General features: G+C 45.2%; 1 protein-coding gene across 1 annotated transcript in view; it reads right to left on the reverse strand.

Annotated features, from left to right (window-relative positions):
* The window catches only part of LOC139280225 (circularly permutated Ras protein 1-like), a 151,103-nt gene that overhangs the window by 98,226 nt on the left and 25,702 nt on the right, over positions 1-27,175 (reverse strand). Inside the window, exons 2-3 of the mRNA XM_070899839.1 lie at positions 16,609-16,729; positions 242-353 (exon numbers count right to left, since the gene is read on the reverse strand). Of these exons, the coding sequence (XP_070755940.1) occupies positions 242-317 (76 nt within the window). The 5' untranslated portion in view covers positions 318-353; positions 16,609-16,729. The remainder of the gene's footprint in view (positions 1-241; positions 354-16,608; positions 16,730-27,175) is intronic.

The raw sequence follows: 27,175 nt of genomic DNA on the forward strand, positions 1-27,175 counted from the left end.
CCTCTCTAGCCCAGAGACACTATGGCCAACTGTCGCGCCCCACCAGCACATCAGCTGAAATCAGCCACCTTCTCCTCACTGACGATCAAACCTCGGGACTGCTGTGTGGCTCAGTACCACAAGAGAGAGATTTACTCAGGGAGCAATCAGGAGACCAGAATAAAACATCCTTCAATAACCAAGGGGAGAGAAAAGAACGAACCGATTGGGATTTTGTTCAGATGAAGTAATCTGCACTTACCGTGGGCCCTGATTCTGCGAATTGGGGTAGGTATGTTTTGTGAATCGTACACAATGTGGCTGCATGCAAATTCCATGACTTTAACTGAACATCCAAGGTGCGAGGGAGTGACCTACAGAAAGGAAGCAAAAGTTATCACTGAGAAACAGTGAATTCTGGAAAACAGGAATTGCGCCTCTGCAGTGACATAACTGCTCACCGTATACACTTCGACTTTGTGATTTCAGATGTCAGCATTTAATTTATGGAAAAAGATTAAGGGATTGTTTCCTTAGGAAAAGAAGGCATTTCAAGATCATCTAATTGAGAGAATTGAGAAAAATTAATCCAGGAAAAAATGTTCATCCCATGTCCCAAGAGACACAAGTTGAGCCATGAACTCATTGAATGGCGGTGCAGGCTAGAAGGGCCGAATGGCCTACTCCTGCACCTATTTTCTATGTTTCTATGTTTCTAGAAAGCTAGGAATAAGGTGGGAAGTCAAACATAACTTTTTCATTCAATGAGCAGTGGACTTAGCAATTAATCCAACAAGGAAGGTCATTGAAATGGACAATCTAAATGGGCAGAAGAGAGAATCGGACGCACTTCTGGACTGAGAAAGGATTGAGCAATATAGTGAGGAGGAAGCCGGGTGGAATTGAATGTATTACTTTTATTGTCAGGCAACTCTCGATTATCCGGGTCCCTCGGGGATTGGGCTATTCTGGGTAAACGATTCTTCCGTTAGGGTGAGTCTACATTTTAAAGTTAAAACTTTAATGAATAAATACAATCATTAGGGCGAGTTTACATTTATAAGTTAAAACTTTAATGAATCAATTCAATCAGCTACAAACAGTAACAAAAGATGGACATTACCAGCATGCATGTACAGGTTCTGTGCCTGGAACCCGGTGCTAGCTCTGTCCCCGTTCCCAACGTCAGCGGCGGCTGTACACACACAACACACACACAACACACACACAACAAAGCAAGGGCAGAGGAGAGTGATTCTTACGGTGAGTGAGTGTGTTTGTGAGAGAGAGAGAGAGAGAGAGAGAGAGAGAGAGAGAGAGAATGTGCGAGCGTGAGAGAGTGAGAGAGTGTGTGTAAGAGAGAGAATGTGTGAGAGAGAGGGAGAGAGAATGAGCAAATACAAATGAGCACAGTGTTTGGAAGGCGATTTTTCCAAATTATTTGGAGCTGTCTTTTCACTTGTTCGCAACAGAATTTTAAATCCGGTTACAAGGGTTTCCCGTTGGATCTGTGTACGGATAATCGAGAGTTGCCTGTATATATTTTTGACCAACTCCCCTGTATCAGTTAGCAAAGAGCGGAATGTTTACCACTTCATGCAAGAGTTGTCAGCCCTCATGCTCCGCAACAGTGACCTTTACATGTCATGCACCAGTAAATATCTGTCCCCAGCACATGTGTACAGCGTTGCTACACCCACGCTGTACAGAACAATGCAGGCATATTGGGGAGATCTAAGAAATAAGGACGAACCATTCGCCCCATTATGTCTATGTACAAACCATCTATGTTTGGATCTTTATTCCATGTTACATGAGTACACAGGTTTGGCGATCCCTAAGCTAGCTATTCACATGGTTAATCAACACGCTTCTACTTCTGAATCCAAATTGACTAAAATGTGTCGCAGACATCAGATTCCATTGTTTTTGCCTCTTTATTATGACAAGTCAATGAACCCCTTCCACTGCCGAGCTGGAGAATGCCAGTATTTAATTGCTGCTTAACAGTTTGCACTGAGCCAACTGCACACAATCGGTAAGATCAGTTCAAGTCACTTATTGGGGCTAAATTGGCCGGGTCGAACGCGTTGCAGTCTGTGCCTTCACCATAAGCTGGTGTTACATTCATCAACATGCTTTCCACTCACCGGCGGCTTAAACAGCAAAGCAGCCCTCAAAAGGCCGAGCAGAGTAAGCTGTTTAAAGGTTCTCTCGGTAGTCTTCTTAAACGGCATCGTTTTGGGGGGAGCGGGAATCCTAGTAATTTGGTGATTTGAAATCTATCACAAGCCAGGTTTACCCTGACTGCCTGCCTATGAAGTCTTATTTTCCCATGTATTTTAATAGGATAAAATTAAAATGTATGCACTTTAAAAATTTGGGCTTGCGGTTTTGAAAACTCGGGCACTTTGTCGAATTTCCCCAAGGCTCAGCCTCTCATCCCAAAGCTGCACAGTTATTTGAGATGTTTGTGAATACAACGGGCCAGACTTTGCTGACACAATAATGCTTGTGAACGACGCATGCTTTTATTAATGTGCAAATCGGCCATTGTAGCGAGGAAGAGATACCCCATGAATTGTGAATCGCCACAAGTTGCTGGCTGATTTGAGCAAAAATTTACAGGGCAAAACTTTCTTTTTTTGAGTTGAATGGTGCAGGAACAGGTCCACACTTTGAGATGTTGAGATGGCCCAGTCCAGCAAGATTTGGGCCAATGCTTCTTTTGCTGGATTTAGGGGAGGGGAGAGAATTATGGTATAGTGGAAATCAGCGGGAATGAAGATTGGAATGTAGGAATAGATGAATTTTGTTTCATTCATTTTTCAAATCCGTGAGTGATTATGTAGGATTTTCCCTGAAGAGACTGAATAGTTGGAATAGAGCCTGTGATTTAGTAGATTGTGGGGCCATACAAGGAGCGGCAAGCGGAGGCCCGGGAGCAGCATGGAGGCTTACTACTCCAGGGAGCAACATGAGCTGGTGCAGGAGGGCGACGGCAGCGAAGAGTGACATCATCAAGGTCCAGGTCGGTGATTGGAGCATGGGCAGGTACAGCAGGAGCAGCGAGAGACTGTGGAGGGACGTGATCGGGGCCCAGGAGAGGCGTGGGTTCGGGGCCAGGGGCAGCACGGACCAGCCCACACTGCGATATGTGTGCGCACTAGGTCCGTGCAGCTGAGCTGGTCTCCAGTCGTCTTGGGTAATCCTTGCCACTGGACCAAGACCTCGCTCTGTCAGGCCCGTGTGGTGGCTGGTGTGCAACGGTCACCCCACGTTAAAAAAATCCACGCACAGGCATCTTCCACCCTTCAGGATGTAGTTCAGGATCCGGAATATTAGATCCTTCATTGAAACACCTGTGAACTCATCCTTTTTTGGCGTGGAAGCAAGTCATCCTCGTTTCGAGGGGCTGCCTATGATGATGATGATGATGACACCCTGACCTAGCTTGTTATAGATTTCAAATCACCAAATTAATCAGATTCACCCTCCCCAAAAAACAATGTCGTTTAATAAGACTACTGAGAGAGCCTTTAAACAGCTTACTCTGCTCGGCCTTTGAGTGCTGCTCAGCTGTTGAAGCTGCCGGTGAATGGAAAGCGTGTTGATGAATGTAACACCAGTCACAGACTCCCGAGTGTCCCCTGAATGGTTCCGCAGTTCTCATGGTAACTCATTAGCACTACCCCTTCTTTTTGTGAGAATCCCAAAGAATCCTATGCCTTTTAGAAGGATCAGTTTGCCCCTGATGGATAATACGTCATGGGGCAGATTTTACTGGAACGGGGGATCTCGTGGTGAGCCCTGTTAGTTAAACTTGTTCATGCATGTTTAGATTTTTTTTTAAATTTGGCCTACAGAGTTGCTAGTAGTGTGAGCTGATAACAGCGCAGCCAGGGTGACAGGGCCTCTGGGACCTTGGTAAACCAATGAGATTCAAGGATTGAAAAATAAACAGAGGAAGGATTAAGAAGGAGGGCGAGTTAGACTGGATGAATTCAATGTCAAATCAGATACAGAAAGAGAAATAAAGAGAGGGAAAGAAAGATTGGATTAAGAGAGGGAAAAAAAGAAAGGAAAGGTAACAAAAAAATTAAAACATTTTAAATTTAAAAATGTTTAAATCTCCATGAAGAATTTACTATATGCAGGAATGACTCAATAAATTAAATAGTGTTGTTTCTGGGGCAGAGAAGTTGATTGGCATTGCATTAGCAATTATCATGTAGTTAAAAGTGTACTTACACTGTTAACTACTAGCTCTAACATTCTGTGACAAGTTTAATTTGAGTTTAATGTGTAAATGCAGCAAGTTCTTAGAGGTTGAGGGCGAGCTGCCGTTTGTGTGAGGCTAATGGCAGAGTGACTTAAGCCAACCAGCAACTTCTGGTGATCCGCAACTCATGGTGAATCCCTTCGCCTAAACTTCCCGGCAATTTGCTTTTTAATAATGGCGTGCTTCATAAATTCCCCATTATTTTTTCCAGCAAGACTTGAGCCATTGTCTCCTGTGCAGTATTTGATCATCTCAGTCCACACCTACTCTTATTGCCAATCAGATATTTTTCCAGCTCTTTGTTTGGCAGATTTGATAGGCACAACATTGGCTTGATTCTCCAAAGTAGCTAATTAAAGGCTGACTTCAATGAATTGCTGTGGTTCAGGCACCCTGTATCCCACCTTGGCGTTTTACTTTCCCTGACTGAAACCTGAGTCTGAGTCTTTGTGATAAACACCATTATGCAATGAAGAGGAGGCCCAACCCTCTCTGCCCTTGCTCATTTTCAACACTCAGACATTTAAATCTGATATTCCATAACAAAGCATCACTAGAACACAACAGTACTGATGGATCCTCCCTATCTATTCTCAACACACTGCTGTCCAATCTTTAAATCTCACCAGCTTACAGTTATTTATGTTTCTGTCCCATCAAATGATGGATGTGGGTGCTGAAAACTCTTTCCTATTCAGGCATCCAGTGTCAGCATCAAGCAATCCCAAGTCAGCTATTGCACTGCTGGTTGGAAAATAAAGCTCCTTCTACTCTGTCCAAACAATGTATCTCAAATCCAACCTCAAAAGAACATCCCCTACTGTGGCAATGTGGCATTTTTTATTTCCCACACCAAGCTGCCCTATGGCCTGTCTGAATTTCATTGCTATTTTGTGTCAAGTTAGGGCCAGTTTTATACTTTAGCCCTATACGCATTAAGAACTGAGTTGAAACAGTCCAAACTCCTTTCACATATGGCCCTTATAGCCAGCATCGACTTGTTGAGACCGCACCTGGAGTATTGTGTGCAGCTTTGGTCTCCTTACCTAAGAAAGGATATACTTGCCATAGAGGGAGTGCAGTGAAGGTTCACCAGACTGATTCCTGGGATGGCAGGACTGTCGTATGCAAAGAGATTGGGTCGACTAGGCCTGTATTCACTGGAGTTGAGAAGAATGAGAGGGGATCTCATTGAAACGTAGAAAATTCTGACTGCGTTGGATAGACTTGATGCGGGGAGGAGGTTTCCCGGGGCTGGGAAATCTAGAACAAGGGGTCATAGTCTCAGGATACGGGGTAGGAAATTTAGGACCGAGATGAGGAGAAATGTTTTCACTCCGAGTGTGGTGAACCTGTGGAATTCTCTACCACAGAAGGCTGTGGAGGCCGAGTCACTGAATATATTTAAGAGGGAGATAGATAGATTTCTAGACAAAAGAGACATCAAGGGGTATGGGGAAAAAGCAGGAATATGGTGTTGAGATAGAGGATCAGCCATGATCATATTGAATGACGATGCAGGCTCGAAGGGCCGAATGGCCTACTACTGCTCCTATTTTCTATGTTTCTATGTTTCCATCCCATTGGTTTGAGTTGAGTTTGAACCAAATGTGAAAGATCCGTGTCTGACCCACTGCTCCACACACACTGCCCCCACAGATCCTTGGATTTCCTCAGTTACAAACCACTGACATTCACACTATATTTTAAGGTTAACTCATGCTGATGTTTCTTTCATGGTTGGTTGACAAGGTTTTGAAAAATTATACAACATTGTTGATGGAAGTTTTTAGAAAATCACCAAAAAACACTAAGAAAATGGAGCAGCGCTGAGCCAAATATTGCTGAACAATCTTGAAACAGCTACTTAATCAACTGCCCACACTGCGATATGTGTGCGCACTAGGTCCGTGTAGCAGAGCTGCTCTCCAGTCATCTTGGGTAATCCTTGCCACTGGACCAAGACCTCGCTCTGTCAAGCCCGTGTGGTGGCTGGTGTGCAACGGTCACCCCACATTAAAAAAAATCCACGCACAGGCATCTTCCATCCCCTCAACTGGAGTTCAGGACTGGAACATCGGGTTCTTCATTGAAACATCTGTGAACTCGTGGAAGCAAGTCATCCTCGTTCGAGGGACCGCCTGTGATGATGATATTTAATATTAACCTTAGCAACACAGTGTCAGTTTGGCTCAGTTAGTAACACTCTGATGTCAGAGGTTGTGGTTTGAAGTCTTGCTCCATTTGAAGACCAAATTATTATTTGAAGAACAGATAGCTCTCCTGGTGACCTAACCAACATTCCTCCTTCAACGAACACTTCCAAAAAGCAGATTAACTAGTCATTTATCTTTAGTTTTGTGGGATCCTGTTACGTGTATGTGGTGTTTGCATTTGTCTGCATACCAACAGTGACTGTATTTCAGTGTGAGCTGTTTCTGAGAGATATGAATGATAGGTGCTAAATAAATGGAAGTGTTTTTTACTAACAATTTCTAAGAATCAAAGAGGTTCAAAGTATTTTGATTGTCCTTCCAACTGTAAGGGTAAAAAGTAACACAAATTGTGGCAATCCAAAATGAAAACAGGGACATTCTGGAAATGTACAATAGGTCACTTAGCATCTATGAGAGAGACAAGTTAATGGTTTCAACAGAAGTGTCACCTCAAATGTCACGCTCACCTGACAAGTAAATCTTTCTAGAATTTTTTGAGGATGTAGCTAGTAGAGTGGACAAGGGAGAACCAGTGGATGTGGTGTATTTGGGCTTTCAAAAGGCTTTTGACAAGGTCCCACACAAGAGGTTAGTGTGCAAAATTAAAGCACATGGTATTGGGGGTAATGTATTGACATGGATAGCGAACTGGTTGGCAGACAGGAAGCAGAGAGTAGGAATAAACGGGTCCTTTTAAGAATGGCAGGCAGTGACTAGTGGGGTACCACAAGGTTCAGTGCTGGGACCCCAGCTATTTACAATATACATTAATGATTTAGACAAAGGAATTGATGAATGTAATAACTCCAAGTTTGCAGATGACACTAAGCTGGCTGGTAGTGTGAGCTGTGAGGAGAATGCTAAGAGGCTGCAGGGTGACTTGGACAGGTTAGGTGATTGGGCAAATGCATGGCAGATGCAGTATAATGTAGATAAATGTGAGGTTATCCACTTTTGTGGCAAAAACAGGAAGGCAGAATATTAGCTGAATGGTGACAGATTAGGAAAAGGGGAGGTGCAACGAGACCTGGGTGTCATGGTACATCAGTCATTGAAAGTTGGCATGCAGGTACAGCAGGCGGTGAAGAAGGCAAATAGCCTGTTGGCCTTCATAGCAAGAGGATTTGAGTATAGGAGCAGGGAGGTCTTACTGAAGTTGTACAAGGTCTTGGTGAGGCCACACCTTGAATATTGTGTACAGTTTTGGTCTCCTAATCGGAGGAAGGACATTCTTGCTATTGAGGGAGTGCAGCGAAGTTTCACCAGACTGATTCCTGGGATGGCAGGACTGACATATGAAGAAAGACTGGAACGACTAGGCTTATATTCACTGGAATTTAGAAGAATGAGAGGGGATCTCATAGAAACATAAAATTCTGACGGGATTGGACAGGTTAGATGCAGGAAGAATGCTCCCGATGTTGGGGAAGTCCAGAACCAGGGGTCACAGTCTAAGGAAAAGGGGTAAGCCATTTAGGACCGAGATGAGGAGAAACTTCTTCACTCAGAATTATGAACTTATGGAATTCTCTACCACAGAAAGTTGTTGAGGCCAGTTTGTTAGATATATTCAAAAGGGATCAAGGGGTTTGGAGAGAAAGCAGGAATGGGGTACTGAAGTTGCATGATCAGCCATGATCATATTGAATGGTGGTGCAGGCTCGAAGAGCCGAATGGCCTACTCATGCACCTATTTTCTATGTTTCTATATTTCTGTTTCTCTTTTAGACACTGATTAGGCATTTTATTCTTCTGCATTAATCTTTTCCCAATTCGATGGTGAGAGATGATGACACCATGGTCAGTTTTGATTTCTTAGAATAAGTGAGGTTGATGGTTTTCGAGGCAAGTGATCATTAGTGGCGATATACTGATATAGTCATTAGCTCGGAGATGATTAAATATCAGTTGTGTGTTTGAATTCACTCGGACTCACTCTCAGAATCAATAATTCCTTTCAAAACAGGACCTCCAATGTTCAGATGAAGCAGCTCCCGAGGAGAGGGGGGAGGGACAATTAATTAACTGGAGCTCCACCCCTTCCCCCCCCCCCCCCCACCCCTGCCTCGGGTGCGCACTTGTGGGGGGCATCAGGAAGGCCTCGTTTGTCCTCTTGATGGGAATTACTTCAACAGGCAATGGGGGGTGAGGACAAAATTAAATCTTTTAATATGTGGATGATACATATTTGAAAAATGAACCAACAAAAATGGTGCCACTTCAGTACATTGTATGGAAAGGAATTAATTCACATACTTTAATATTTACTGCACACAGACCAAATTCAATCTTGTTAGCTGTTCTCAGTTGGGATGGTAAGTGGGCACGATGACATAACTCCTGGACTAGAGAGGGGAAAATTCAGACTCAAAACTACCCAACAGTACCAAAGAATATCACCAACAGTGCACAATAGTACCCACAGTACCCAACCGTACTGTGTCATACTGTAAGAAAGGAGGAAATCTGCTTTTCTGAGTCTCCCTACTAACTAACCTAAAGCTATTTATTCTATGATTAATTATAGTTTAAAGATTTCATTACGTTATTGCTGCACTTATAATCATGCTTTTAAAACTAGTGTAATATGCCCTGGGTAGATCAGGTTAGATTTTAAATGCAGATGTTGGGCCTCCCTCGACTAAGATTTTAAAAGTGCCTCTATTAATAATAAGAAACAGGCAGCTTGTCTATGGGAACAGAACTAGTAAGATCATATGTGACTGCCATTGTCTTGGAATGTTGTAACATCCACAGTGAATTAAAAAAAAATAGGCAAAAGACAAGGACACCTTTTCTCTATCCATGGAGACATGTTCCATTTGTGTTGCCATAACTACCCCAGATATGAGTCTTGATGGTCAAAAACAGATTACGTCAGGGTGTCATGAGATGAGGACCTGACGGGTGCAGGCCGGATCATTAGGTACATAAGAACATAAGAACATGAGTAGGGTATACGGCCCCTTGAGCCTGCTCCGCCATTTAATACGATCATGGCTGATCTGATCATGGGCTCAGGTCCACTCCCCTGCCCGTTCCCCATAACCCTTTATTTCCTTATCGTGACATCCCTGTAATTGGACAGGGGGGGCGGTGGGGGGTTCAGGTGTAAGTCAATGATTGGGTTAACTGGTTCCCATAGGCTTTGCTGGGAAGAAGTATAAGAAGGGAGCTTTCAAACATTTAGGTTGTAGAGGAATTTGGCAAGAAGCTTGGGAACATCCACCAGATGAGCCGAGGAGGGTTTCGGGTTGGCGGTGGGCCCACACACATCACACTGGGTGGACAAGCAAACCATGAGGTCAGGTCTGACAGGGGTTGGCCTGTGGAGGTTGTGTCTTCGAGCCAGGACCCAATGGGTGCTATAAACCTTGATTGCGCCTTGGTTAACTACTGCTCTGGTACTGTAATGTATCGAGTCTCACTTTCACTGAAAGAAGAAAAAAATAACGTGAAATGATGCTGAATCATGGTGCAAGATTTAGGAGAGGCGACCGGACACTTGGTTCAAAGGATGGGTTTTGAGAAAGTTTTTAAAGGCACAGAGAGAAGTGGAAAGTTAGTGGGATTTAGGCAGGGAGTTCCGGAGAGTAGGTCTCAGGAAGCTAAAAGCTTTTCCACCAACAATGAGATGAAGGGAAGTGGGGATAGGGATGAGCAAGAGGCCAGAGTCAGAGTACCAAAGGGCCTGGGAGGAAATTTAAGCCTAGAGGAGGTTTCAGAAGTAAGGTCAGGGCAAGGATATAGAAGGACATGAAGACTTTAATGGATGAAGATTTGAAATTTAATGTGTTGGGCGATGAGAAACCAATGTACGTCAGCAAGAGTAACAGGCAAGTAGGACTTAATGTGGGACAGGATGTTGAGGTTCAGCTTGAGACAATGGCTGGGATGACAGCATCCCATTATACAAAGGCCGAGCTGATAACGTTGCAGTGAGCACGGGCCAGCCCACGCTGCGATATGTGTGCACACTAGGTCCGTGCAGCAGAGCTGGTCTCCAGTCTTCTTGGTTAATCCTTGCCAAGACCTAGCTCTGTCAGGCCCATGTGGTGGCTAGTGTGCAACGGCCACCACACGTTAAAAAAATCCACGCACAGGCATCTTCCACCCTTCAGGATGTAGTTCGGGATCTGGAATATTAGGTCCTCCGTGAACTCATCCCTTTTTGGCGTGGAAGCAAATCACCCTCGATACGAGGGACCGCCTATGAGTGAGTGATACAAAGCAGTACTGAATAGTGTACAACAGCACCCAATAGTAAGCAACTGTACCTTACAGCATGCAATGTGAAATGTTAACCTATTGTTTTAGATGCTGTTAGACTTGATAGGGCCAGTTTTAAAAATGCGTGTTGTGGGCATTCAAGCCTTCTCACCAGTGGTGGTTATTTGTAAAATCAGCCCTGCTCATTATTTCAGCCTTCTTGTGTTCTTAATTGCAGATTTCCAGCACTTGTACTTCCTTCTTTATATAGGGGGATTCCGTGACCTGGAGCTCCCAGTTGGGAGCCGCGCTCACAGGAAGCGTCTCTCAGGAAATCGCAAGCTCACATGACTTCCCAGGATGCATTGCCTGCGAGAACTGCTACCTGCTGGGACTGTCAGGGCATGGAATTACCCCAATTAATCGCAGCCGCGGTGTTTAGTGACTGTCATTTCTTTGTATGATCTTTAACAAAGATATTAGGTACCCAGCAGAGCAGAGTCAGCTTTCTACAAGGAAGAAATAAAACGTTGAAAATAGCACCACCCCCATAACACCTGCCACTCAGAAAGTGTTGGCGAACTTTCTGTGTGGGGCGAGATTGCATTCTTCTAAGTAAATTATCATAGTAAACATAGCTAAGTTTAATTTGTTAATAAATCAGTACTAACTGTGGATAATCTGTAATCAATTATCGTGCATGAGCAGTGAGCTACATATAACAGTGTTGAAGCTTATTACTTAGTAAGGAACCTCTGATGTAACAAGATTTTAACTAGTCAACATTTCTAAGATTATGACAGGAAATAATAACATTAATCGAGACATATAGTCAAAGGGAACAGGCTATTTTAGATCGAGTGTTGTGGAATGAGACAGGGTTAATTAGTAATCTTATATTAAAGATCATCTGGGGAAGTGCGATCATAATATGATTGAATTTCAAAATAAGTTTTAGAGTGAAGTTTAAGTCCAAAATTAGGGTCTTAAATTTAAACAAAGCCAATTACGGAGGTGTGACGACTGAGTTGGTTGAGGTAAATTAGAAAATTAGATTAAAAGATATGACGGTAGATAAGCCATGGCAAACATTTAAAGAAATAATTCAGAATTATCAACGAATATAGGGTTACAATATTGCCAAAAAGAGTAGTCAGCCCAAGGATTAGGAGTGTTTTAAAACTCATCAATGGATGACATAGAAATTGATAAAGAGGAGAAAATAGAATATGAGCGTAAACTAGCAGGAAATATAAAGTCAGACAGTAAACGCTTTTACAAATATATAAAAAGGAAGAGATTAGTGAAAGTAAACATGGGTCCCTTAGACGAGGAGACAGCAGGAATTGTAATGGGGAATAAGGAAATGGCGGAGACCTTAAACAAATATTTCGGCTCCGATTTTAATTCCAGGTGGATTCCACTCTCAGGCTTTAAAATTACAGTTGGGACTCAATGATGCCATTGGGCCACAACATACATATGTAAAGAAGGACCCTGTTGGCTTCAGGAGTATAAGAGTAAGGAAGTCTTGCTGCAATCATATAGGGCTTTGGTGAGATCACACCTGGAGTACTGTGTGCAGTTTTGGTCTCTTTACCTAAGGAATGATATTCTTGCCTTAGAGGCAGTCCAACAAAAGTTCACTAGATTGACTCCTGGGATGGGAGGGCTGTCATGAGGGTAGATTGGGCCTATATTCTCTGGAGTTTAGAAGAATGACAAGTGATCTCATTGAAATGTATAACATTCTTAGAAGGCTTGACAGGATAGATATTGAGAGGCTGTTTCCCCTGACTAGAGAGTCTAGAACTAGGATCATAGTCCTAAATGGCCAGCCCCTTATCCTGAGACTGAGATGAGGAGAAATTTCTTCACTCAGAGGGTTGTGAATCTTTGGAATTCTCTACCCCAGAGGGCTGTGGATGCTCAGTCGTTGAGTATATTCAAGACTGAGATCAATAGATTTTTGGGCTCTGAGGGAATTAAGGGATATGGGGATCAAGCAGGAAAGTAGAGTTGATGTAGAAGTTCAATCATGATCGTATTAAATGGCGGAGCAGGCTCGAGGAGCCATATGGCCTACTCCCGCTCCTATTTCTTGTGTTCTTATTGTGCTGAAGGATTCAAATAGCAGGGTACACATTTTGGAAATGAGGAAGTTAGGAAAAAGAAGGAATGTCAAGTGGAACCTTTTCACCCAAAGGGGAATAGTGTTGTGCAATGAGTTGGGAATGTCATTGAAGTGAAAAGTATAAAGGGGTTTGTGAGGTAATCAGACATGTTTTCTGGAGAGAGAAGGGATTGAGAGATATGGTGAGAAGGGGATAGGTGGTGTTGATCTATCACAAGGCTTGCTAATCCTAAAGCCAATTTTTTGTTCATAAAATTTCTTAGATTTTTACAACAGACCATCTTCATTAATCAAAGCCAGTCCGGGATTATTTAAATACATCAGGAATTATGGCTGAGAACCTATCCTATATAAAGGAAGCTAATTGTTAAACACATCTCCTTTATATCAATTGCATACTAAAAGTGCTTGAATGACAATCCTTTTCATACAGAACCTTACTGTAATACCTTGCAGCAAGCCTTACCACAGATGTAATTGCAGATCAGTTATGCCTCTATTTCTAATGTAAGACCCATCAAAATCATGTCCCCTCTCCAACTATAACACTCAGGTCCCGAAATTGGTGGACATACCACCTGTGGACCACCGACATACTGCCCAAAATTGCAAAATTGATGGAAAAATACCGACATACCGCCCACAAACTACCCAGCGGGAAATTCATCAGCGACATACCGCTAGGCGCTTTGCATACTGTACGCCCACAAGGAGCACCTACAGACCGCCCAAAGGTCCAGCATTGGTGGCATACCACCGGAGCTGCACACCGCCTGAAAAAAGGTGGTTTTATGCCGATGGTATGTAGGCGGCATGTAAACTGCAATGTTCTTCCCCCTAATGATCTAGTCCTCTCCCCAGCGATCCATTTCTCTCCCCCCTCCCCCCCACCCAGAGATATAGTTCGCCCCCCAGAGAACTAATCCCCCGCCCAGTGATCTAATCCCCGCCCCCCCAAGAGATCTAATAACCCCACCCAGAGATATAACCCCCCCTGCCAGAGATATAGTTCGCCCCCCAGAGATCTAATCCCCCCGCAGAGATCTAATCCCCCAGAGATCTAATCCCCACCAGAGATCTAATCCCCCCCAGAGATCTAATCCCCCCCCAGAGCTCTAATACCCCCCCAGAGCTCTAATCCCCCCGCAGAGATCTAAGCCCCCAGAGAGATCTAATCCCCCGCCCAGAGATCTAATCCTCCGCCCAGAGATCTAACCCCCCGCAGAGATCGAATCCCCCGCCCAGAGATCTAATCCCCCGCCCAGAGATCTAATCCCCCGCCCAGAGATCTAATCCCCCCCGAGATGTAACCCCCCCAAGATGTAACCTCCCCCCCAAGATGTAACCCCCTCCCCGAGATATAACCCCCTCCCCGAGATATAACCCCCCCCCCCCGAGATGTAACCCCCCTCGAGATGTAACCACCCCCCACAAGATGTAACCCCCCCCAGAGACGTAACCCCCCCCAGAGACGTAACCCCTCCCAGAGACGTAACCCCCCCCAGAGATGTAACCCCCCCAGAGATGTAACCCCCCCAGAGATGTAACCCCCCCCAGAGATGTAACCCCCCCCCAAGATGTAACCCCCCCAGATATGTAACCCCCCCCAGAGATGTAACCCCCCCCAGAGATGTAACCCCCCCCCCCAAGATGTAACCCCCCCCTGAGATGTAACCCCCCCCTGAGATGTAACCCCCCCCAGAGATGTAACCCCCTCCCCAGAGATCTAACCCCCCCTTGCCAGAGATGTAACCCCCCCCAGAGATCTAAACCCCCCCCCAAGAGATCTAAACCCCCCCCCCCACCCAGTAATCTCACCCCCGCCCAGAGATCTAATCCCAAGAGATCCAGTCCTCCCCCCAGATAGATCTAATCCACCCAGCGATCTATTCACCCCCCCCCAGAAAAACATAGAAGTAACTAAATAAATAAATAACAATATAAGTATTATAAATAAATCATAAACGCTGCACAAAATAATTAAAAATCTAAATGTACCTCGAGACACCTACCTGCGACCCAACGTCGGCAGTTTCTGGCCTCTGAACTGCTCTTCTTGGGGTGGGCGGGGGTGGGTTGTGGATGGAGGTCGATGGAAGAGTGCGCGTGCACAGAACGCAGGACCCAAAGAGTCCCAAGTCCCAAGTCCCAGACAGCTTATGCTGCCCTGCCGGAGCAGACCGTCCAACTCCACTCCACTGACGCACCGCACAGAACCGCCCGTACCAATGTTGCCAGCACTCCGCCCCAGCGGTATGAAACGACACACCACCGGCATTCTGCCGAGAAATGGGCAGGCGACCAAGTTCGGCCCCTGGTTTTATATTGCTAGCATGGCACCAGGAGAGCACTGCTTACTTACAGCTCCTTGACCTCCGACTGCTGCTCTCCTCTTTTTATCTTTGAAGCTATATCGCTGGTCACTAATGGGTCATCATAGGCAATCCCTCGAGTCGAGGATGACTTGCTTCCACATCAAAAAGTTCACAGGTGTTTCAATGATGGCCCTAATATTCCGGATCCCGAACTACATCCTGAAGAGTGGAAGGTGCCTGTGCGTGGATTTTTTTAACGTGGGGTGGCTGTTGCACACCAGCCACCACACGGGCTTGACAGAGCTAGGTCTTGGTCCAGTGGCAAGGATTAACCAAGATGACTGGAAACCAGCTCTGCTGCACGGACCTAGTGAGCACACATATCGCAGTGTGGGCTGGCCCGTGCTGCCCCTGGGCCCTCGCCTCTTCTGGGCCCATTGGTGCAACGGGTCCATTGATGCATTAATGGGATGAAACCTATTTTTTTCCATCTTCCCCAATGGCCACTCTTGGGAATCACAAATAGTTGGATCCTGAATTCCACCACGTTGACAATGCTATTATTGGCAGTACTACACACTGCTCCCAGTTTATCAATGCAAGAACCCTACTCCAATGTATTATTCAAGGTTACAGTAGTGTCGTACGTATGTTACTGGACTAATAATCCAGAGACCCGGACAGAGCACACGAGTTCACATTCCATCATGGAAATTTGAAAATTAAGTCAGTTTTAAAGAATTTGCGCACTTAGAAAAAAAAAAGCTGGCATCAGTAAAAGTGACCGTAAACCTGTTGTATTATCATTAAAAAAAATAACAGATTCGCTAATGTCCTTTAGGGATCTAAACCTGCCATCCTTATTTGGTCGAGTCAATGAGTGACTCCAATTCCATTCCGACATGGTTGACCCTTAACTGCCCATTGAAAGTGGCAGAGCAAGTCACTCAGTTATATGAAATGATTGGGGCCCGAGGGATAACCAATAAACTTCAGCCTTGTCAGCGAAACTCAGTCCCATGAATAAATAAAATATAATCCTTCTCTAACAGGGGACCCACAAAAAAACATATTGGGTAAGAATTTCTATGTATAGCAACATCTTAATGTGATAATGAAAGCAACGCTTATGATTTTACGAGAAATAATGAACACAGTTACGATGTTAAGGCACATAAGAAACACAGGGTTTCATACCACCTTCTGCCCCTTCCCCAAGTGTAACAGACTGTAACATTCTTCAATCTCTCAGACACTGCGAGCAGCTCACCTTCTTATCGTGAAACCATATAAAACAGCTCCTGTACAAGAGACTGTATCTACAATATGTGGTTACAAATGAAAGTATCCACTATATATACAAGTACGCACACACACCACTGCCACTACTTTTAAAGAAAGCAGCGTTCCCAATCGTAAACGTATGTGCATCAATGAGGAACGGACAAAGATTATAGAAAGTTAATCCTGTACCTGACAGAATGAAGACGGGTTTCTCCTAAGTTGAGGAAGTTTAATCAGAATGTTCCTCCAGATGTGCCTTACAGTTCAAGCCGAGTCTTTTCAATCAGCATCTGAATGTTGCCGTGCGGAACTGTGACCAGGACAGGAAACAAGTCATTATTATCTGCACCCCTTCATCAGCAACTATTTTTAATCGTAAGAATATATATACAAAAAAATCAGAGATGGTTCAGCTCTGCACAGGAAACAGAGAGAGTAAGGTTTGACTATGTTAAATACAAACAGGAAGCTACAAGAAGGAACGAAAAAAAATCAGTTTTAATGCGATTACGTAACAAGTGGCCAAGTTTATACTAACTAAAGCTGAAGTGAATTAACTGTGAATGAGATTCAAACCCGATTATTTTTGCTCTTGTTCACGTTAACAGAGATGTGTCTATATCTAAGTCACTGAGATCATCGTTGCAGTTGTTTCACTGGTAGCCCAGTGGTTATGGTATAGGACCAGAAACTTAGAGGTTATAAGTTCAAATCCCACTATGACAAGTTGTGAAATTAAATTTAATAAATCTGAATAATATAAGTGAGCACCACCATTGTATAAACCTCATTTAGTTCACTAATGTCTGTGAGGGATTGACTGAGTCAACATGTGACCTCAGTCTGACATTATGTGCTTGGCTTTAATACCCTCTGAAGTGGCCTGAAGGTGCTTAGCTGTAAACAATCACGACAAAGTTCAATAAGAAGAAAATGAGACAGTTATTGGCAACAACAGAATCTCAACTATTTTGGTTGTGCACTTTAAACAAATGCCCCTTCCAAAATATATATTTTTCCAGTGCCCCTTTTTTTTGTTTTTTTTTGAGGGCACCAACACACAAATTATACAAGTACCCCCTGGCTAAAAGGCAGTGCGGGGGGGAGGGGGGGAACGGGGGGGGCACTAAAACCGGAAAATTAAACTTTAAACTTAAATGATCAAATTAAAATGTGGTTGCCGGGGGTGATGATGCACTCCATTCCCTCCGGTGCCCACCTCTCGCGGAAGGCCGCGAGCGTACCGATGGAGACCGCGTGCTCCATCTCCAGGGATACCCTGGCTCGGATGTAACCGACAACAGAATCGCAGCCTAGAAGACCCTGCACAGCTGTGAGGGGTGCACCTTGGTGGACAACCAAGCAAAAAAAAGGGGCGATGAGTCCATGAACTCATAAGATATGGTTATTATCCTGTGAATTGACAAAATGGATAGGATAATTTAGCTATATTTATCTCTCGAGGGGCAATAGTCCTAGGGAGGTGAGGCAAAATTTCCATTTGCCCATGGATGTGCCCTGGCCCTGTTTCAAATCCTGGGGTCAGGGGCCTCTGTGCAGTCCTGGTGGTCACCCTCAGCATTTAAGGTACCAATGGAGCAGGTGAAGGGGAGGAATTTAGTAGCACTGGGTGCATAGGAACAGGAGTAGGCCATTCAGCCCCTCGAGCCTGTCCCGCCATTCAACGAGATCATGGCTGATCTGTATCTTAATTTGTTCTATCTGCCTTGGCTCCATATATTTTATACCCTTGTCGAGCAAAAATCTCTCGATCTCGGATTAAAAATGATTAATTGAGTTACATCTGCTGCCTTTTGTGGAAGAGATTTCCACACTTCTATCACCCTTCACATGAAATATTTCCGAACTTTTCTCCTTAATGGCCTGGCTCTGATGTTAACGTTATGTCCCTTGTTATAGACTTCCCCACCAGCAGAAAAAGTTTCTTTCGATCTACCCCACAATTCCTCCCAAAATCCTAAAAACCTCAATTAAATCACCCCTTAACCTTCTATATTCCAGGGAATTGCCTCGTTTATGTTCTCTCTCCTCAGAATCTAACCCTTGGAACCCTGTTACCATTCTGGTGAATCTACGCTACACTCCTTCCAAGGCCAATATACCCAACGTTAGCACCCTCAACCAGGCCAACATCCCCAGCATTGAAGCACTGACCACACTTGATCAGCTCCGCTGGGCAGGCCACATTGTTCGCATGCCAGACACGAGACTCCCAAAGCAAGCGCTCTACTCTGAACTCCTTCACGGCAAACGAGCCAAAGATGGGCAGAGGAAACGTTACAGGGACACCCTCAAAGCCTCCTTGATAAAGTGCAACATCCCCACCGACACCTGGGAGTCCCTGGCCAAAGACCGCCCTAAGTGGAGGAAGTGCATCCGGGAGGGGCGCTGAGCACCTCGAGTCTCGTCGCCGAGAGCATGCAGGCAATGGAAAGAGCGTGCGGCAAACCAGTCCCACCCTCCCCTTCTCTCAACGACTATCTGTCCCACCTGTGACAGGGACTATGGTTCTCATATTGGACCGTTCAGCCACATAGGGACTCATTTTAAGAGTGGAAGCAAGTCTTCCTCGATTCCGAGGGACTGCCTATGATGATGACCCTTTCTAAAGTGCGTTGCCCAGAACTGTGCACAGTACTCCAGATGTGGTCTAATCAGGGCTTTGTATAGCAGTAGCCAAACTTTCTCCCTTTTACATTTTAGCCCTCTAGTTATAAAGACTAACATTCCATTAGCCTTTGTGATTTTTTTTGCATCTGACTCTTCCATTTTAGTGATCTGTGCTCATGGATCCCTGAATCTCTTTGAAGCTCCCTAGTGTTTTAGACTCCTGTCTACACTACTTACTATAGAAACATAGAAACATAGAAAATAGGTGCAGGAGTTGGCCATTTAACCCTTCGAGCCTGCACCACCATTCAATATGATCATGGCCAATCATGCAACTTCAGTACCCCATTCCTGCTTTCTCTCCATACCTCTTGATCCCTTTAGCCGTAAGGGCCACATCTAACTCCCTTTTGAATATATCTAACGAACTGGCCTCAACAACTTTCTGTGGTAGAGAATTCTACGGGTTCACAATTCTCTGAGTGAAGAAGTTTCTCCTCATCTTGGTCCTATATGGCTTACCCCTTATCCTTAGACTGTGACCCCTGGTTCTGGACTTCCCCAACATCGGGAACATTCTTCCTGCATCTAATTGTCCAATCCCGCTAGAATTTTTTATGTTTCTATGAGATCCCCTCTCATTCTTCTAAATTCCAGTGAATATAAGCCTAGTCGATCCAGTCTTTCTTCATATGTCAGTTTTGCCATCCCACGAATCAGTCTGGTGAACCTTCACTGCACTCCCTCAATAGCAAGAATATCCTTCCTCAGATTAGGAGACCAAAACTATACACAATATTCAAGGTGTGGCCTCACCAAGGCCCTGTACAACTGCAGTAAGACCTCCCTGCTCCTATACTCAAATCCTCTTGCTATGAAGGCCAATATGCCATTTGAAACCCATCTTTGTGTCATAGCCAAACTTGGATATATAGTTCTCTATTGTGTAGTCTATAATGTCAAAAATCCTGCCAATTGTGTAGTCGGCCAGATTCCTGAAAACAATCAATCCTTCAGCATTGTTAGGGCACAAATGATAAGAAATATGTCTAATGGCACATTTTGCTCATTGGCAACAGTAGAATCTCAGCTCAGTAGACCTGAAAAACTGTGAGAGCTGTCCCTTGGTGGACAACCAGGGAATTACAAGGATGAGGAGAATCCATGAACATCTCCATCCTCAACGATGATGGAGCCTAGCATGCAAGTACAAGAGGTGGCTATTTTTAGCCAAAAATGCTGAGTGGATGATACTGAATCAGTTTCCTGTAGAGGTCCCCATCATCTTAGAGACCAGTGTCCAGGCAATTCAGTTCACTCCATGTGACATTAAGAAGCAGGGGAGTGTACTACTCACAGCAAATGGACCCTGACATCATCATTGGCTCTACTGCGACAGCAGTGAAAAGTGACGTCATCAAGGTCCATGTCGGTGATTGAAACATGGGCAGGTACAGCAGGAGCGGCGAGATCGGGGCGAAGGAGTGGCGAGAGATTGTAGAGGGACGTGATCGGGGCCCAGGAGAGGCGTGAGTTCGGGGCCAGGGGCCCAGGGGCAGCACGGGCCAGCCCACACTGTGATATGTGTGTGCAATAGGTCTGTGCAGCAGAGCTGGTCTCCAGTGGTCTTGGTTAACCCTTGCCCCTGGACCAAGACCTAGCTCTGTCAAGCCCGTGTGGTGGCTGGTGTGCAACAGCCACCACACGTTAAAAAAATCCACGCACAGGCATCTTCCACCCTTCAACATGTAGTTCAGGACCTGGAATATTAGGTCCTTCATTGAAACACCTGTCAACTCATCCTTTTTTTGCCGTGGAAGCAAGTCATCCTCGATACGAGGGACTGCCTACGATGATGATGATGATGTACTGCTAAAGACCTGTGCTCCAGAGCCAGCCATTCACCTAGCGAAACTGTTCCAGTACAGCTATGACACTGTCATCTACCTCTGACAATACAGCACCCCCTCAGTATTGCCTAGGTTATGGCCTAGAGGTTCCTCCACATTTGCACCCAGACACACCCATAATCTGGGCACTAACAATTGAAGTGGCTTAAAAGATGAGGGAATTTTAGAGGTAAGTGAGTTATGCACATAACTGCAATACACCAACATCCCCTCGATCTTTTACATCCATCCATCAACCTCTCTGTCGGAACAAATCTCCACCCAAAAAGCTGGCCACGTTCCCAACTCTCAAATGTGAAAATCCCCAAACTGTGTTTGGTCAGGGGTCGTTCAAGATTTTCAGACACAGCAGGAAGCAAAGTCATTTTTGTGGTCTCTTAATTGCAATTTTTTGAGCGTTTTAAAGAAGAGGTGATCATTACTGAGACCTGCTCTGTATTTTCTGTTTCTTTTAATGGATTTTTATGGCATAAATATAGGCCACAATAAAAATTGAAAAATTTCCCCTCTTGCAAGTTCTTAAACATGATGTGCCTGATGTGCATGAATGATGGTAAAATTAGTTGAAACTTACATTTTAAGACTCAAAGGGCTAGAAACATTGAAACATAGAAAATAGATGCAGGAGTAGGCCATTCGGCCCTTCAAGCCTGCACCACCATTCAATAAGATCATGGCTGATCATTCACCTCAGTATCCCTTTCCTGCTTTCTCACCATACCCCTTGATCCCTTTAGTCGTAAGGGCCACATCTTACTCCCTTTTGAATATATCTAATGAACTGACCTCAACAACTTTCTGTGGTAGAGAATTCCACAGGTTCACAATTCTCTGAGTGAAGCAGTTTCTCCTCATCTCGGTCCCAAATGACTTACCCCTGATCCTTAGACTGTGACCCCTGGTTTTGGACTTCCTCAACATCGGGAACATTCTTCCTGCATCTAACCTGTTCAATCCCGTCAGAACTTTCTGTGTTTCTATGAGATCCCCTCTCATTCTTCTAAATTCCAGTGAATATAAGCCTAGACGATCCAGTCTTTCTTCATATGTCCGTTGTGCCATCCCGGGAATCAGTCTGGTGAACCTTCATTGCACTCCCTCAATAGCAAGAATGTCCTTCCTCAGACTAGGAGACCAAAACTGCACACAATACTTAAGGTGTGGTCTCACCAACTGCAGTAAAACCTCCCCGCTCCTATACTCAAATCCCCTCGTTATGAAGGCCAGCATGCCATTTGCTTTCTTTACTGCCTGCTGTAACTGCATGCCTATTTTCAATGACTGATGTACCATGACACCCAGGTCTCATTACACCTCCCCTTTTACTAATCTGTCACCATTCAGATAATAATCTGCCTTCCTGTTTTTGCACCAAAGTGGATAACCTCACACTTATCCACATTATACTGCATCTGCTATGCATTTGCCCACTCACCTAACCTGTCCAAGTCCCCCTGCAGCCTCCTAGCATCCTCCTCGAAGCTCGCACTGCCACCCAGCTTAGTGTCATCTGCAAACTTGGAGATATTACATTTCCTTCGTCTAAAACATTAATATATATTGTAAATAGCTGGGGTCCCAGCACTGAGCCCTGCGGCACCCCATTAGTCACTGCCTGCCATTCTGAAAAGGACCCGTTTATCCCGACTCTCTGCTTCCTGTCTGCCAACCAGTTCTCTATCCACATCAATACATTACCCCCAATACCATGTGCTTTAATTTTGCACACCAATCTCTTGTGTGGGACCTTGTCAAAAGCCTTTTGAAAGTCCAAATACACCACATCCACTGGTTCTCCCTTGTCCACTCTACTAGTTACATCCCAGAAATTGGTCTTTTGCTACTAGCTAGAAATTGGTCTTTTGGCGATAGCGATATTTTCTTGGCATTTTTGCGCAAAGATACCGTTACAAATACCGCTATTTTTTAAAGGGGTAAAACTGGCAACAAAATGCAGCCAATGGTAAAAATCGGTGTTGCACAAGGATTCACGGTGGAAATCGCGGTTCTCGCTAACTTTAGCCCGAGGACGATTACTGCCAAAAAGACAGGCCTTGGGAGGGGTGAAAACACACACAAAAATTTGCAAAAAACAAAAAATCAAAAATCCCAAAACATTTACAAGACCCTTAACTAAGTAATCGCTGCAAAAGAATTAAAAAATAAAAACCTTAACTTACCTTTTTTGCAGGTCTTCATACTTATCACTGTAGGCTTTTCTCGGGCGGGGTTTTTCCACGCAGAATACGGGTGCGCCGAACAGCCAATTTAAAGCGATACCACTTTTTTTGGCGTTGCACAACTGCAGTCTGTTTTTCAGCGGTATTTCAAAACCGCCGGCACACAACTTTGGCCAATTTAGGTGAGCACCTTTCAACATCAAAAAAGGCGAAATATCGCCGAAAAAAACGAGCACAAGGCTGGCCAATTTCTAGCCCAAATTTAAAGAAGAAATAGACAGGTGTGGGTTCAGCGTTTCCTTGGGTATTGATTGTTTACGCTGATTTAGGCCCATGTACGCCCACTTTAAGTTCGGGCGTATTCTAATGAGATTGGGAGGCTACTTGAGTGTAACTTGACATCAGGAAAATGGTCTTGACATTGGGTGCAACTTTCGGGTTGTGCCCAAGTTGGAAACTCCAGGCCTATGCATTCAAGTACTGGAGTGAGTATACATGAGGAGGAAGTGTGTGGCTTTTTTGGAACTCAGGAAGAACCAGAGATAAAAATTCAGAGAAATACTACCTAGTACTGAAAGGTTATAGTGGTGATAGAGAACTTGGTGGGTAAAGGTGAGAGAGGAGCCAGATATCGAGCAACCAGCTTTTTCTTATATCCTGTGCAGGATGTAGCAGCTTTTATAAAATTTATGTGTGAATGTAAGGTCTTGATAAAACAGTAATACAAGACACTCAAAGCCACAACATCCTCATACAGAGAACCTGACTTTTATATTAGCACAGACAGCAGGCCCAAAGATCGCTGACAGTAGAGGTATCACTTCAGCACAATCTTACCCAGGGTAATGTTCCCGGAGGCGGCAGCCACAACCTCCGAGTTGCATGGATATCTCACACCAGGTCTGTTTTCACACCAGCTGAATAGTGTAGCACTGTGCAGCAATCTCTGTGCTTCTGACCTCACAGATGATGTAGGCTGCACCGCAGAAAGGCTCAAGGCATGAGTGTGGTTCTAAACCAATCTCTGCCAAAATTCCGTAACAAGTCTTGTCACTTCAGTTTATTAAATGTTTGAAAAGAAAGTGTGTAAGGGAAGAGAAAGGTGCTCAAAGAAACAGAGAGGGAGAGCAAAAGACTGAAAGACACACAAAGATAAAAACCACAGGGAGGCAGATAGGGTACAGTAAGACAGAAATTGAGACGGGCACAGAGATTGAGAGGAGCATACAGAGCGAGGGAGAGAGAAAGACAGAGAGGGAGATAGACAGAGATAAAGAATCATCATCATAGGCAGTCCCTCGAAACGAGGATGACTTGCTTCCACGCCAAAAAGGGATGAGTTCACAGGTATTTCAATGAAAGACCTAATATTCCAGATCCTGAACTATATCTTGAAGGTGCCTGTGCATCTTTTTTTAACGTGGGGTGGCCGTTGCACACCAGCCACCACACGGGCTTGACAGAACTAGGTCTTGGTCCAGTGGCAAGGGTTATCCAAGATGACTGGATACCAGCTCTGCTGCACGGACCTAGTGAGCACACATATCGCACAGTGTGGGCTGGCCCGTGCTACCCCTGGGCCCCTGGGCCCCCGAACTCACGCCTCTCCTGGGCCCCGATCACGTCCCTCTACATTCTCTCGCCACTCCTTCGCCCCGACCTCACCGCTCCTGCTGTACCTGCCCATGCTCCAATCACCGACCTGGAACTTGATGACGTTACCCTTCGCTGCTGTCGCCCTCCTGCACCAGCTCACACTGCTCCCTGAAGTAGTACGCCTCCACGCTGCTCCAGAACGCCGCACCTCCGCTCCTTTTATGGCCCCGACCTGCCGCAGGTGTTCTCACACAGGTCAAGAAAGATAGACAGTGCCTCACATACAGAGAAAAATACAAGAGAGAGCCATAGGATGGAGAGCAACGGAGCAAGCGAGAGACAGAAAAGGAGCATGCGGAGAGAAATAGAAAAATAACATGATATAGACAGAGGTCGGAGAATGAAAAAGACAGAAAGACAAAGAAATAGAATGATAGAGGGGAAGACAGACAGATACGGAGAAACAGTGTGAGGAAATGACAGGTATAGAAAGATAGAAAAGGATAGAGACAGAAAAAGAGAAGGACCTGACGAGAGAGCGAACGGCATAGACTGAGCGAGAGACAAAACCAGAGCTAAAGAGAGATATACACAGATACATACAAATAAACAGCAGTAGACAAAGACAAGGACAGAAAAGCACAGCAAAGGAGAGAAAAACGCTTAAGTAGAAGAATAAACAGATGAAAGATATAAAAAAACAGAAAGTAAAGGAGAGACAGAAGAGAGAGACACACCCACAAAGAGAAACAGAGACAACAGGGTCTAATGGGCTCAATTTTTGGCACTTTTGTGCCTCTATTTGTGCTCCAGAGGGGCAGTAAATGCTGTTTTTGGTGATAACGACGCGCATCCAGGTTTTAGCGCCCGGCCGGTAAATTCGGCAACTGATTTGCAGCAGTGCAAAAACTTACGGCCCGCCCTCCATTTTGACTGAGATCATGGCGTCAATCATTGTACAACAGTGCACTAGCGCCCCAGATAGAAAATTCGGCCCTTACGCCTCATTTAATGCCCGCCCCAGGAAACGTCTGAAATATATCGGCGTTCCCAGGATGCAGCAGGCGGAATTGGCAGCATATTTAAAGGGAGGATGGAGGATTAGACATCACAGTTGACATTGACTGCTACGGTTGTGAACAGCATGCTGCGTGAAGCTCCGACTTGCAAATGGTGATTTTATGTGCCGTTACAGTTTCCATACAAGGTCAGTGAGAGATTTCAATGGGAGAAATACTAGTTTGCCAGAGTATTATGCTGGTTGCTATTGGCAGGCAGCTTCAAGCTAGAAGGAGGGCTCTTGGCCATGTGGGCCCATGGGTGAGGAGAGGTTGAACATGTCCGGGGAAGACCCCCCCAAGGGTTTGCAGGGACTATCGCTCATACCTGCAGCTCTCTGAGGAGCATGCGTGAGAAGGCTGCGCTTCCGAAAGGAAGTGCTGACAGAGATATGCCATCTCCTACAGGCAGACCTACAGCCTACCAGCGCCAACAGGACTGCGCTGCCCATCACAGTGAAGGTGACCGTGGCGCTGGCCTTCTATGCCTCTGGTTCCTTCCAGGCAGCAGCAGGGGATATATTCAGCATCTCTCAACACGCTGCACGTTGCTGCATTCGGCACGTCTCTGTACGCTCGCAGAATGGGCTTCATAAAGTTCTCTATGAGCAGGGACAGTCAAAACGAGAGGGCTTTAGGGTTTGGCAGAATTGCGGGCTTTCCGAGGGTTCAAGGAGCCATTGACTGCACACACGTGGCCTTGCGAGCACCATTCCACAATGCAGAGGTATTCAGAAACCGAAAGGGATACCACTCCCTAAACGTGCAGTTGGTGTGTGACCACACGCAGCGCATCCTTGCAGTGAATGCCCGCTATCCAGGGAGCGCACGTGATGTGTTATGTAGGCATGCCTGTTCACTGTGTGATGTCTGTAACACTGTTATGCCACATTGAATGTACACTTGTACTGTACACACCTTACCGGTACACCAGAGAGTGCTGTTGCTGGAGGCCCAGGGGTTGCCTGCACACGGCAGGTAACCCAGTATAAAAAGGAACACAAAGCTCGTTTTCGGCACTCAGGAGCTGCAAATAAAGGACTGCAGGTCTTCACAGTTTAAGTACCATACCCTGCCTCGTGGAGTCATTACTAAAGGTGCCTACATACACGACAACTGGCGACGGGAATACGAGATCACGAACTACACGCTCAACATGTCTAACCTCAGCAACCTTCAGCAATTTACAGAGGGGGAAGATTGGGATGCTTTTGTGGAAAGATTGGAACATTTCTTTATAGCCAACGACCTGGACGGGGACACACCGGCCATACTACCGAACAAACGCAGGGCCATCCTGCTTAGCACTTGTGGGCCCGCCATCTACGGTCTCGTCAGGGACTTACTAGCCCCGGAGAAGACAACCACCAAGAGCTATGAG

Source organism: Pristiophorus japonicus, chromosome 14, assembly GCF_044704955.1.
Source record: "Pristiophorus japonicus isolate sPriJap1 chromosome 14, sPriJap1.hap1, whole genome shotgun sequence".
Lineage (NCBI taxonomy): Eukaryota > Metazoa > Chordata > Chondrichthyes > Pristiophoridae > Pristiophorus > Pristiophorus japonicus.